Source organism: Pteropus vampyrus, unplaced genomic scaffold, assembly GCF_000151845.1.
Source record: "Pteropus vampyrus isolate Shadow unplaced genomic scaffold, Pvam_2.0 Scaffold95, whole genome shotgun sequence".
NCBI lineage: Eukaryota > Metazoa > Chordata > Mammalia > Chiroptera > Pteropodidae > Pteropus > Pteropus vampyrus.
Window position 1 is genome coordinate 1,370,611 of NW_011888876.1, and position 13,178 is coordinate 1,383,788.

General features: G+C 51.2%; 1 protein-coding gene and 2 pseudogenes across 9 annotated transcripts in view; all 3 read right to left on the reverse strand.

The window, feature by feature from the left end:
- Positions 1 to 4,907, reverse strand: part of ODF2 (outer dense fiber of sperm tails 2) — a 29,978-nt gene extending 25,071 nt beyond the window's left edge. The window contains exons 1-5 of one of the 9 annotated variants that reach the window (XM_011364183.2): positions 4,660 to 4,907; positions 3,348 to 3,585; positions 1,907 to 1,997; positions 887 to 1,040; positions 481 to 606 (exon numbers count right to left, since the gene is read on the reverse strand). In XM_011364183.2, coding sequence (XP_011362485.1) covers positions 481 to 606; positions 887 to 994 — 234 coding nt within the window. In that variant the 5' untranslated portion in view covers positions 995 to 1,040; positions 1,907 to 1,997; positions 3,348 to 3,585; positions 4,660 to 4,907. Of the gene's footprint in view, positions 1 to 480; positions 607 to 886; positions 1,056 to 1,906; positions 1,998 to 3,347; positions 3,586 to 3,721; positions 3,850 to 4,659 lie in introns of those variants that run through there. The other 8 variants (XM_023533004.1, XM_011364185.2, XM_011364182.2 and 5 more) reach the window with 8 other exon arrangements.
- Positions 4,908 to 6,983: 2,076 nt separating this feature from the next.
- LOC111742526 lies at positions 6,984 to 7,099 on the reverse strand (annotated as a pseudogene).
- Positions 7,100 to 10,992: 3,893 nt separating this feature from the next.
- Positions 10,993 to 12,578, reverse strand: LOC105294890 (annotated as a pseudogene).
- Between the last annotated feature and the right edge of the window lie 600 nt (positions 12,579 to 13,178).

The window sequence follows — 13,178 nt, forward strand, 5'->3', positions numbered from 1 at the left end:
GGAGATTGTTCCAAAAGTGGCTTCGATGATATCTGTGGAATATGTGCATGGTCTCTAATGGCGACCACCTCAAAAGTGGCAATGCTTTCTTGGATAGGTACATTCTGGTACGTGTAGATGTGTATTTTGTTATGCTTTAGATACTATCGCAGTTACATGGAAAAAGACATGTGGCTCCTCACATATAAATTAGAGGAGCCTCTAGAATAAGACCCTCCGAGTCCTGACTCCAGCCCTGCTACTTTCCCTGAGACTGCACCTCTCCGGGCCTCGGTTCCCTCATCTGTACACGGGGACAGCAGGACCGGCCACCTCACTGTGTTGTGAGGACTCCAGAAGGCTCACGTACTTTTGAGGTTTAGTAAACGGGGCCTGCTGGGATGTCTCTAACGGCAACGGCTGATTCTGAACCATACCAGTTTGAGGCCTGCTAGACCCTGACCAGTCCGAGAAGAAAAGCCTGAACGAGAGTGAGCCTACCTCCCACTTGCATCCCACATGCCGGGCAGATGACTTTCCAGGGGGCATCCAAGGTACCTTGGTTTTCACCCGGACACTCCGCCGCACATTCACGGTGTCCCCTTTCATTCCGCGCTTATGAGATTTCTGTGGAAAGGGACAAACCCAGGGTCACTTTCCCCACACAGCTGGCTGTGGCGTCACTCTGGTGGCATCCATCTCCAACTCTGTAGGGAGCCTCTTCTGACTAAGGCTACTGCTGCCATTTCTGGATGACAGTCCTGCCTACCTTCTAATTAGGCAACTGACCTCCGAAAGCGAGTGTGTCTGTCTCTCAAACCTTTGGAGTGAGCAGCGCAAGGAGGCCGAGCTGGGAGGTGTCACCCTGCTCCAGAGCCTTCACCTTGCCCCACTGGCATGCTCCTACCTGGCTGGTGGTCGCTGATGGTTTCGGGAGTTTTTTTATGTGGACGTGGACAGGGGTGTTCTCATCCACGTGAACATGTAAGGGGGGAGTTGAAGAGCGGTCCTTCATGGTTCGCTTCTGGCAGGCCGGGGAGGACAACACAAAAAAGGCTGATCTGTGGATGAGTAAACTGGGCATAAAAAACAGAGCTCACAGCCTCTGGGAGTCACTGAAAGCCTAGCCACCAAGCGAGCAGGACGGCTACTAACTATGGCATGCAGGCAGGAATCAAGGAGGGCGTGCCATTCAGCAGGCTCCTGCAGAGATCCCAGCTGAAGACCACCAGAGAGACTCAGGTCCAACGAGAGAGGGGTCTGCCCAAACACAGGCCCCAGGGTCCTCAGAGCTGGATCTCCAACCCAGCCTGCTGGAACGCAGAGCTCCTCCTTAGACTTAGTGTAGCACAGCTGGGAAGCAGGTGAATCCTTCCACGCCACAATCTGAACTGGGCATGCGCGTTAGCATGGGAAGCACACGAAGCACACGAAATGATTAGGGTGCAAAAGAAATCAGGCACCAGGCAGGTAAGAGACAAGGAAAACAGAGAGCTGGAGGAAATGCTGAGATGAGGTTGTACAGATTCTAAAGAAAACATAAGCAAGGCAAAATCCCAGCTACATGCCCTCACCAACCGTCAGTACCTGTCCTCTCCCCAAGCTTTTTTATTTTCTTCTTCATTATGATTATTATTATTTAGAACATATTAAATATGTTCTGAAGACTTTCGGAATTTGTCTGGAAGCATTAAGACAACCTCCTCACACCTGGCAGCCTTACCATAGCAAAAAAAAAAAAAAAAAAAAAAAACCACAAAAAAAACAAAAAAACACCATCGATCAGGCTGGATCTGCATGAAGGCACCTAGCAGAATGCCTAGCCATCGTGGTGCCAGCAAGGTAATGCAGCTCCTGGGAAAGGTGTGCAGAAGCGTTTTTGACAGGGCTGCAGACCGAAGGGCTGCTCTGTGTGCATGTCACCTACCGTCACAGTCACACTGGGTGCGCCACAAGGTGTCCTCAAGACTTTTTTCTGCGTGAGACTTGTTACTCCGTTCTTCCCACACGATGGAAACCTGCGCCCAGGCACAAGAACCAGATTACAAGCAGAAAAGTAGGATTCTTCTATTCCTTAGATCTCCCGAATTATATGCTACATGTGGTAACAAGTTGACGACTAGAACCAGTCTGGAATCACTTGGCTCTTTACACGAGCCACCAAACACCCATGGTGTGCCCTGCATTGGGATGGAAACAGGGGTGATGGGCATTTGCAGGGCTGGCCTTTTAAGCTGCCATCGCATCACACGTATTGTGACCTTTTGCTGAAAAGCCCAGCTGTCATCTTGTCAGGTGACAAAAAGCAGGCAGCACATGAGCAACAGCCAAGGTACTAGTTTGACTAAGGGTGAAAAGTGCCCAGGACGTTGACTGGAACAGAAGGTGGCCCTGGAGAAATGCTCAGTGAATGACTGACATAAAAAGACAGGCTCAGGAATAAAGTCCCTGTGACTCAAATGCATAAAATTAACTATCAATAAATATTCAACTATCAGGATGAACATAACTATTTCCTAAAATAGTCCACTTGCTACTCTTTAAGCTCCTAAGAAACAAGGTTATTTTTGTTTTGTGTTTTTATACCAGTGTAATTCATCTTGCTTATATATAAACAGCCCCATCATCAGATTTGGAAATATAGGTTTAATCTCCAAAATTTGGCAGCAGTACATCTGGGAATTCCAGGATGGGAAGGGACTTGAAAAGTTTATTTGATCTATCCCACTGCCTCCTGATAACCTGAAAATATGGCTTTGCCCACCCCACAAAAACCTGTAGAAAATAATGTAATATAAAAATGCAATGTAAGAATTCTTGAGCCTTTTAGCATGCATTTTGCTGCATGTATATCACACCTTGATAAAAAAAAAAAAAAAATGAACCCTACTAATCATTTAGGCGAGGAATACCAAATCTGGGTAGACAGTTTTTTTCTCCTCCTCAGGACATTTCTATTCACTTAGAACCAGTAGATACCCATGTCTCTCAGTGGGCTGCCCATCAAACCATTTGGAGTCCATCAACACCTTGCTAACTGCTGCATCCACCTCCTACATCACCATTATTTTACACTTGGTCTCTTTTCAAAAAGGATCTGAGCCTAGTAATCCCCTGAAACAACAATGGTGACCCTATTTGCTACCAGGAACTGAGGAGAGAGGGAGAGAGAAGGGGGCACAGCTGGGATTGTGTGTATGCATTTTTTTCCTCCTTCCCCTTAAAAGTGATTTCCAAATATTTTGGTCCAGACTTTCAGTACACTGAACAGGGAAGCTGGAAAAAAAAGCTTCTGGAGAGCCTGGCCTGGGAGCCCCAGATTACCTTTCCCTGCCCTCTGGAGGAGGCGCCCCCCACATTGGCAGTACCTGGGGGAGCCGCCTGAGGATGAGGCAGACATGACTAAGCATCAAAGCCGCAAAGGTGGGCAATTGGGTCAGCAGACTCTGCTCAGGGGGACCCAGAGGGGCTTGTCAATGAGAATCTCAGGGGCCCAGCATCAAACGTCCTCTCTGAGGGGGAGGAGGGTGGAAGCTTTGGGGGTGGCAGATGGATGAAAACTTGGGAGGCGCTCCTCTCTACTGTCCAAGTCGCACAGCAACTGTCCTGCCAAAGTGGGGGGAGATAGGAGAGGCTGAGCCACCCGGGGGCAGAGGCCGGTAGGCGGGTGGGGGGGCGCCGTGGGAGCTCCCCACCCCAGGGAGGAAAGGGGTGGGTGGGGGTAAACTTCGAGGGAAAGTACCGCCAAGTTCAGGCCCCACCAAGGAGGAAAGGTGTATGGCCACCAGGGATAAAACCTGAGGTGCTGCTGGTTTGCGTAGAGGAAGGGAGAGAACCGCTAGGCCCCAAGTGGGCCCGAAAGGGCCGGAACCCGCGCAGGGAGCTGGGAGGTAGGGGGGGTATATTGGGGCGGGGCCAGGGCAACTGTCTCCTAGGAGAAGGGGCGTTCCCGGCTGAATAGATACCAGGAAAGGACCAATAGTATTTGAAGGAGAGGGGCGGAAGCTTCCGGCTACAAAGGGGCGCTCCGCCGCAAGTGGGTACCCCCGACGGCGAAAGGAAAATCCTCCCGGGCGCAGCAGCGACCGATGGGACCTAATATCCGAGTTAGAACGGGTTAGAAACCGGGTTGTGCAGGGACGGGGGCGGGACCCCTACACGGGTGAACCCGCTCCAGCGGGCTTGGGGGCCCGGAGCGGTGCCCGGGGGACGTGGTTGCCTACGGACAAATAACTGTCGTGCCGAGGCCCGCAGGGAGGGCAGGGCGAATGGGGCTACGCCCACCGGCGGGCAAGAGGGCTTGGGGCCAGTCTCCATCGGCGGAAGAGACGACCACCCACCAGCAGGCAGGAGGGGACCAGTTTCTGCCCATAGAGAGAAAGGAGAAGCCCTGCTGGAGGGCAGCAGAGGGGCGAGCCGAGCCCCGCCGGTGGCCAGGTGAGGAGGGAGGCAGTCCGCCCGCCCGTTAGCGGGAGAAGGCCCGCGCCGGTGGGCGGGGCGGGGACCACATTCTGACAGGAGCGGGACGAGCGCGCCACAGAGCTGCAGGTAGGGGTGACCTGGGGGGGCGGCGGGAGCCAGCGACCCCAGCGGGGGCCATCCGCCCGTGGGGACCCGGCCCGGCGGCCGCCGCGAAACACACGGGAGCGCCCTGGGCCCTGCCTGCCGACGGCCTCTCACCAGGAGCGACACGGCTGCGCCCAGAAACGCCTCCTTATGAAGTCGTTGAAGTCGGCGGCCGGGGTCGTGCCATGGAGACGCCGCGGCGGATGTGGTCCGGCTCCAGCGGCGGCTCCTCCCCGCTTCCGCCTCCTTTTCCGACACCCGGTCGGCAGCTCGCCCATTGGCCAGTTCAAACCCCGCCGTGAGCCTCTCCGGTTTCGCCATTTAGGCCCAGCCCCTGGCGTCACAGAGATGCCCCGCCCCGCACGAAGCTCCGCCCGCTTCCGGGCCACGCTGCCCGTCGCTATGGAGACGCGCGACGCTACCAGCGGCCCTTGCCCGGGCACGACCCACAGTTCAAGTCCCGGCTATCCCCCCTCCGCCATTTTTATCCCGCCTTTGGTCCACCTCGAGTCCCAGAACTCGGAGAAGCGCCACAACTCTAACCCGTTCCCTTTGATACGTTTTAGGAAAGAGGACTCAGAGACCGGGCACAGAACGAGTTAGTGGCCAGGGCTGCGCCCTGCTTCTAGAAATCCAGCCGTGTCTCCACTCTGCTGTCGGTGCAGAGATGGAGCCGGCCGATGCACACCACCCAGACTGTCACCCTCCCACAAGTTCCCCTTGCTCTTCCCCGCCCTCCTGCACACTGAATGCCGCTGTGTGTACAGACCTACTCTGATGAGGTTCTTGCTCGGCCGCCATCTTCTCAACTATGCTTCGCTGTCAGCCAATCATAGGGGGCTGTCACGTGGCTCACGGTGCCGCCCTGGATTGTGGGAGATTCTGACATCCTCGGGGCCCAGCTGGCTTCCAGTTCCTTGTCCTGTTCATCTCTCTGTCCTTCCCCCGCACCTCAGCTATGCACCCCTAGGGTCACACAACCGGTTCACCAGAAATCTTAAATTCTAGCTCCCCACCCTCCAAACGACCAGCTTTTCTGCCTTGCTCTCACAGTCTAATGCCTTCCATATTCATTCTTCGCTGTTGGGGAGCATTCTACTCCCTTTGACCCGTTCATTTTCCTCCTGTTGAATAAATGATGGCTCCCCAGGCCCTGTAAGCCAGCCATCTGAGGCTCTGCAAAGACCAAACCCACAAATCATTACCTCCACCCTCAGCTGAGCCCTCGCTACTGTAATTCTTCTATTTGTCCCACTGTGGGCTGTTCCAAACCTTTGCCACTTCCCTATCCCACACTCCAGCTCCCTCTTTTCATACAGAAAAATAAAGCCATTCAGTGGGATTCCCTCCACCACCCACCCTCCTCATTTTTGTCTCACCCCACTCTTAAGTCCCCACTTCAGAGGAAGAGGTGTCCTCGCTGCTCAAGATAAACTTTTGGTGCTGGGCCTAAGTGAAACATCTCTGTAAAATGTCTCTTGCTGCCCCAAAGACAGAATTATTTGTCAGTGCTCCCATCTTCATTGAAGCAATATTAATTCCATACTATGTGCTAAGCCCAGTGCAAGGGACATTAGACCAACACATCCCACCGGTCTTCAAGGAGCCCATGGCTGGCCACTCTAATGGAACCAGATAAAATAAAGCTTTCCCCTTACCACCCACTGCCAGATTTCCCTGTGTAGTTTTGTTCCCTCCCCGCCATCTGAGAAGGGTCTTTCCCTGCCAGTGCGGTTCTTTGGGGGATTTTGTGATGGAGAATCTGAGAATGGGCAGGATCGAGAGGACTCACACACACACACACACACACACACACACACACACACACACACACACACACACACACACACACACACACACACACACGCGCGCGCGCGCGCGCGGAGGAGGCGAAAAGCTCCTCAAAAGACAGAGAACAGGGAGGTGTTGGGGCGAGGGGTGCTGAATTCGGGGCACCAGGACATCAGTAATGCATAAAGGATATGGGATGAAGAAAAGAGGACTTTTTGAAAGTATAGCTGTGGTCTGGGTATCTGTCCCTTTTGTGATGTTTGAAAAATGCAAGAACTTGAGTTATTCTATTGCTTTGGATTGCTAGGCTGTTTTCTGAATGCAAACCATTCTGAGCCTGACCAGCAATGGCCACTTTTTGAAAAAGGGCAATAACCAGCAGTGATGAGGGTTTTGAGAAGCAAGCAGTCTCATACATGACTGGTAGGTTTAAAAATTGAAGTAACCTTTTGACAATTGGGCATTGTATATCTAAAACCTTAAACACCACATTTTTTTTTTTTTGACCTAGTAATTTCACATCTTGGAATGTATTTTAACAAAATAATAAGGAGGTACGCAAAGATTTAGACCTTAAAGAGAAATTCCCTGTTGGCCCTTCTTTTCTTCAATGTACTTTTTTCTTTCTTATTTATTATCATTATTTATACCTACAGCACCTGGTCTTCCTAGGTGGTCTCCCATCCAAGTACGAACCAAGCCCGGCCCTGCTTATCTTCCAAGATCAGACATCGGGCTTGTTCAGGGTGGCATGGCCATAGACCATAGACTGTGGCTCCACTGGAGTACGAACCCAGGACCTTCTGCGTGTAAAGCAGACTTGCTAACCGCTACACTATAGAACCACATCCACTTCAATGTACTTTTTGAACGGACCCTTCCTGAACTTCCCAAGGGGATGAGAGACTCAGGGAAAAGGGAGAAAGTCTCCCAAGCTTGCCTGAGGCCCAAGCATAAAGAAATCTCCACATGGTCCAGACTGGAGGACCAGGAAACTTTGAGGGGTTTGGAGCAAAAGCCAATTAGTAAGTAATAGGCAATATGCATTTATTGTCAGCGCACACCCTATGCATATGAGTTCTGTCTGAAATCTGGTAAAGGATGAGTGGTTGGTGCAGTTAGGAAGAGAGAGTAGTTACGGAGCAGCAGGGGAAACATGGATCCCAGATCCCAGCACAGAGGTCTGTCAACCTGAGGCCTCGTTAAAACGAATAATGTTTGTGGAAGGACATAAAAATCAATTCAGCTACTTCATAAGTTATGTTACACGCATTCAAGGGAATATCACAAAACCATTAAAAATAAGACAGACATGGAAAGATCTCCAAACCACAGCTAAGAAAATAAAAGGCAGGCTGTAAGTCACCTGTAAGTCACATGCTGCTGCAAGTTGACCATGACGTCATTTCTGCATGAAAATAACCTGTGTATATTAGTATATGCATGTAAAAAAATCTGGAGAAAGACACACTGAATCCCAGAAGGTAGACTTAAGGGAGATTTTCACTTGTAAATTTCTGTACTATTTAAGCATTTTTGCAAAGGAATAAGTTTCCAGTCAGAAAAAAACCAACGGATTAAAAACTTGTAGGGGAAAATAATTGTGAAATACTGGATGGAAAAACAGGTCATTGAATGGGACTAAGCCCATGTATTAGTTTGGGGGGGCAAGGGAGAGATGCGAGAATAAAAGAGACTGCAAATTTGAGGTCGAGAGTACATGGGTATTTCTGGTGTTATTCTTATATATTCTTTTTGATATTTAAAAATTTATTTTCGCTGTGAGCTATATATTCAAAAGAGAGTATGTAGTGAGTATAAATTTACTAGTGCTGCCATAACAGTACCACAAACTGAGTGACCTAAACGACAGAAATGTATTGTCGTACAGTTCCAGAGGCCGGAAGTCTGAGATCAGGGTGTCAGCGGGCGATGCTCCCTCTGGAGGTGCTGGAGAAGGATCGGTTCCAGGCCTCCCTCCTGGCTTCCGGTAGTTTCTTGGCAGCAGAACGCCATCTACCTGTGATATTCTCCCTGTGTGTGTCTGAGTCCGAATTCCCCCTTTTTATAAGGACACCGGTTACACCAGATCGGGGGCCCACCCTACTCCAATATGATCTCATCTTAGCTAATTACATGTACAATGACCCTATTTCCAAATAAGGTCACGTTCTGAGGTCCTGGGGGTTCGGACTTCAGCATATGAACTTGTGGGGGACGCAGTTGAGCCCACAGCAGTGCAGATGTTCAGTTTAAAGATGTATCATAAACTAGACACTAATAGGGCCACTGCCCAACTTAAGAAATAAAAGGTTTAATTTTTTTTTTTTTTTTTTTAACCAGAAGACGCTATCTCAAAATGTTAACACTGGTGGTTTATTTCTCTTGTTCTGTTTTTCCAAATTTCAACAATGAACGTAGGCTTCTTGCGTTCGTTAGAAGTAACCACAGGTGGGTAAGCAGCTGCAGCTCCGGCTCTGGGTCCCAGCCCTGCATGCAACTCACAGCCCCTGAGTCCTCTGGCTCAGGCTCCAGCCTCTCCATTTGCCCAAGGGGCCTCATTACCAGTTATTTCCATCCAGGAGCACCTCCTCCAGGGGCCTGATGCAACTGTCACAGCACTGCTCTGGGGAGAAGGAAGAGCTGGGAGAGCAAAGTCTCCCAGGCCCTATCAAGGTTGGGCTCCTCTTGGACCCTTTGACCAGCCACTCACTGGCCCCGGGCCTCTGAGATTGGACAGACGCCCAGCTCAGCTGCCAGTCTTGGATCTACAGTTGCCCAAACCAGTGGTTCTAAAAGCGTGGTCCTTACGGTCCTTGCACCAACAGCATCAGCATCACTAAAGAACTTATTAAAAATGCAAATTCTTGGACCCTACCCCAGACCTACTGAATCAGAAACTTTGGGGGTGGGGCCCAGCAATCTGTTTTAATAATTTATCCAGGTGATTCAGGGGCACTCTAAAGTTTGAGAACCACTTCCCAGACCCTTGGGAGCGATCTTGGAGAGCAAATCTGTTCATGCCCGTTCATTTCCAGAGGGGGAAACAGAGAAGGACCTGGCTCAGTGGCACAGACAGATATGTGGCAGTCAGGTCATCTGTTTCCAGAGCCCCCACTCCTTGTTCTGACTCAGTCAGACCTCCCACGTTGATCCTGATTCTCTCTTTCACTGTCTGGAAGGTCGCTGTGATGCCAGTGACCATCAATGCGGTACTCCCTCTGTGCCAAGCACTGTGCCACCTACTTTAGCTCATGAATCCCCACGACATCCAGTGAATTTGGTATGAATACTAACCCCTTTTTACGGAGCAGAAAACTGAGGCTAAAGAAAGGTCAGGACACTTGCCCAAGGTCACAGAGCTAGAAAGGGCCAAGACAGAACTCAAACCGGCTTTCTCGGCCCCCAGGGTCCATGCTGTGGCTAGTAAGACCGCAAGCAGCTTGCAGAGACCGCCACCAACCAGGGAGGGCTCTTCAGCATCTATAATTCGTCTGAGTAGCTGTAAAGGAGACAAATAGCTCTCTGAGCAGGCAAAACAGTTGGCAAACAGCCAATGCCCCAAAACTACTTCCATTTACTCATAGGAAAACCCTTTGTCTCTTGGTTGGCACACAATCGTACCTCCTGGGGTCGGGGGGCAGAGCAGCCCGCAAGGAGGGAGATTGGTAGACATGGATCTTGCCCATTGGTCCTGTCCCCACTTGCTCACTTTCTCTGTCATCCATGACCCGCTCCAAGCAGCGGGTGTGCCTCAGGGCAAGGCAGCCCAACTTTCTTAGCAAGGTACCCACAGAAAGTCAAAACATTTGCACACCACTACCCAGAGTAGTCTGGAGGGTATTGCGGGGGTGGGGGGAGGGCGTTTGGAAGTCTTAATGAAAATTTCATAATACATTTTTTCATAATATATATTAGAATGAGAAACTATAGTATAAAGTATTAGGGAAGATATTAAAGCTCAGTTTTGTACAAAACTTCCAAATAAAACGTGATGCTGGATAAAAGGAGACAGACACAAAAAGCCACATACTGTATGATTCCATCCAGATGACAGTTTGGAAAAGGCAAAACCACGGGGAGTTGACTGCAGAGTGGCCCAAGGGAATTGGGGAGGGGGCATCTAATTATGTACATTCCATATCTGCATTGTAGGGGTGGCGACAGGACTGTTTACATTGTCAAGAATCATCAAGGTAAATTTTACTGTATATAGTTTTCACAGTAGTTCCCAAACCTGTCGCCTCCTTGGAATGACCTGGGGTGGTGATTTGGTTCAAAAACCTCACAGCAGGGAGACAGGAGAGGGCAGGAATCTGCATTTTAACAAGCTCCCCAGGTCCCCAGTGATGGAGTGTGTGGTGTTGGGGGCCAAGGCTTCTGGCTCAGGACAGGATTCCAAGCTTCTACCTCCAGCCCAGACTTGAACCCTGAATCCCAGGGTCATACATCTGACCCCAACCTGACATCTGCATCCCGAGCTCAAATTCAGCCCGTCTAAAACTGACCTGCCCTGCCCCCCACCAGGCCCACGCAATCTCTCATTGCAGTTCACGGCAGTTCCATTCTTTCGGTAATTTGGGCTAAAAACTTTGGCGTCATCCTCAACTTCTTCTCTTCTTCTTTTTTTTTTAGTTGTTTAGTTTTCATTTCATGATTATAAACTTAACTCTTCAATTGAGCTAGACTTGGAGGGAGAAAAGGAAAACACAGAACCCAAAGAAATACAGCGAGAACACAAACATCATCAGCTGTCGTGAGCAGGTGGGGGTGAGTGAGGGGTGCTCTTCCGAGCTGTGGAAGGGATGAAGACCTGGTGGTTAAGATAAAACACGGGTCAATGCTGGCATCGTCCGCAGACAGAAGTGGTGCCCTTCTCGCTGGTCTTGTCATTGCTGGACCCAAAGCGTCCCACGGCTTCCGCGGTTGGCGTGCCCTTTTTCGCCTTGCCAAAGGCCACACGCATGCGATCCAGGCATTCAGTCTTGGCCATGCCCGTGCAAAGCCAGGAACTGTTTGTGTTGGTCCAGTGCTCGCCATGAACAAGATGCCGGGCCCCACGTGCTTCAGGATGAAATTCTCATCATCACATTTCTCCCCATGGATGGATTTGCCGCCAGTGCCCGTACGGTGTGTGAAGTCACCACCCTGGCACATAAATCCCAGAATAATTCTGTGAAAACAAGAACCTTTATAACCAAATCCTTTCTTCCCTGTGCTCAGAGCATGGAAGTTTTCTGCTCCCTTTGGCACTTGGTCTGCAAATAGCTTGAAGATGAGGCCCAAGGGCTCGCCAGCAATGTCGAAGAATGAAGAACTCAGTGGAGTCGACCCCACGAGGCAGGGCAAGGTGGCTCCAGGAGCAGAGGCTTCAGCCTCTGCAAAGCCACCTCTTCTGTCGGGCTTTACTTTCTCACCACCCCCACTGCCACCACCCTGGTGTGAGGCACCATTTTGTCTCACCTGTTATTACCATGGGTTCCTAACCGGTCTCCCTATTTCCACCCTGGACCCCCCTACAGTTCATTCTAGTACAGTAGCCAGGGTGATACTGTTAAAATATAAGTCATTTCTGCCTCAAACCCTTCAGGGGCTCCTTATCTCAGAGTAAAGCCTAAAATAGCCTGCAAGATCTTTTCTGCTCTGGCCCTGACCTTGGCTCTGCCATCTCCAGACCTTGGCTCCTCTTTGCTCACTCTGCTCCAGCCACACTGGCCTCCCTGCTGTCATTTGAACCTCCCAGTCCTGCTCTTGCCTCAGGACCTTTGCACATGCTGCTCCCTCGGCCTGTAATGGTGTTTCTTCAGATATCCCCAAAGCTTGTCCCCTTAGCTCCTTCAAGTCTTTATTCAGAGGTTAATTTTGCAGATCGTACTTGGTATCTTCTCTCTCATTTTTCTCTGTGGCACGAACCCTCCAGTATTTAATTGTTTCTGTCTGTCGCCCTCACTAGAATGTCAGCTCCATGAGGTCAGGGACTTTTGGTGTGTGTGTTTTATTTACTGCTGTATTCCTAGTGCCTAAACCTGGCCCACAGGAGGTGCTCAATAAATGTTCATTTTAAAGAATGAAAGGGGCGCCTTAAGCCTAAAGAGAAGTGACTTGCTCAAGGTCAGAGCCATCCAGAATCAATGGCTTTTACCCTTGGGACAAACTAAGCACCAATCCCACAGCTCTGGCCCAAAGCCCTTCTCACAGCCGTACCAGGTCCCAGAACCAGGGCCACACCAAGTGGACTTCATGCCCTCAAGGGGGTTCCTGTCCGACTCTGCCAAGACCCAGGTGCTTACACGACCAAGTCAAGGGGCCGCCATGGGAGAGGGGCTCCTCTGAAGAAGGAAACCGGAAGCTGCCAGTGTCACAGTCTTGCGCTGGGGGAGGCCCAGGCAGCCAGGCCAAGGCAAGGGGTCACCTTCCCACAGCCTCCAGCTCTTGAGTGCAGGCACTGGAGACAGCTGCTAGGCCCAGAAGCCTGACGACGGGAGAGGGCGTGGTGGACGGCGCGGGAGGAGGGCCGGCAATTCCCAAGCAGAAGGGCAGAAAGAAAACCAGAACGCGGAGCTGCTGCTGGTAACCCTCACCTCACGCAGAGTCCAAACGCCCTGGGCTCCCTTCCCCGTCTTCGGCCCCTAACCAGCAGAGGGCGCTCTGGCCCACAAGGTCCAGGCTCTGCCACCTAGCGCCCTCTGGCGGCCACACTGGTTCAGGCTGGAGGGGAGCCCGGGATGTCCCTCAGCCGCCCCCAGCGGAGGGGTTCCAGCTGCACAAGTGAAGATCCAAAGGCGGAAGGCATCAGCAGCCCTGGGTCTGGCCTGGGCCCACCCTGACCAGCAAGGCGAGGT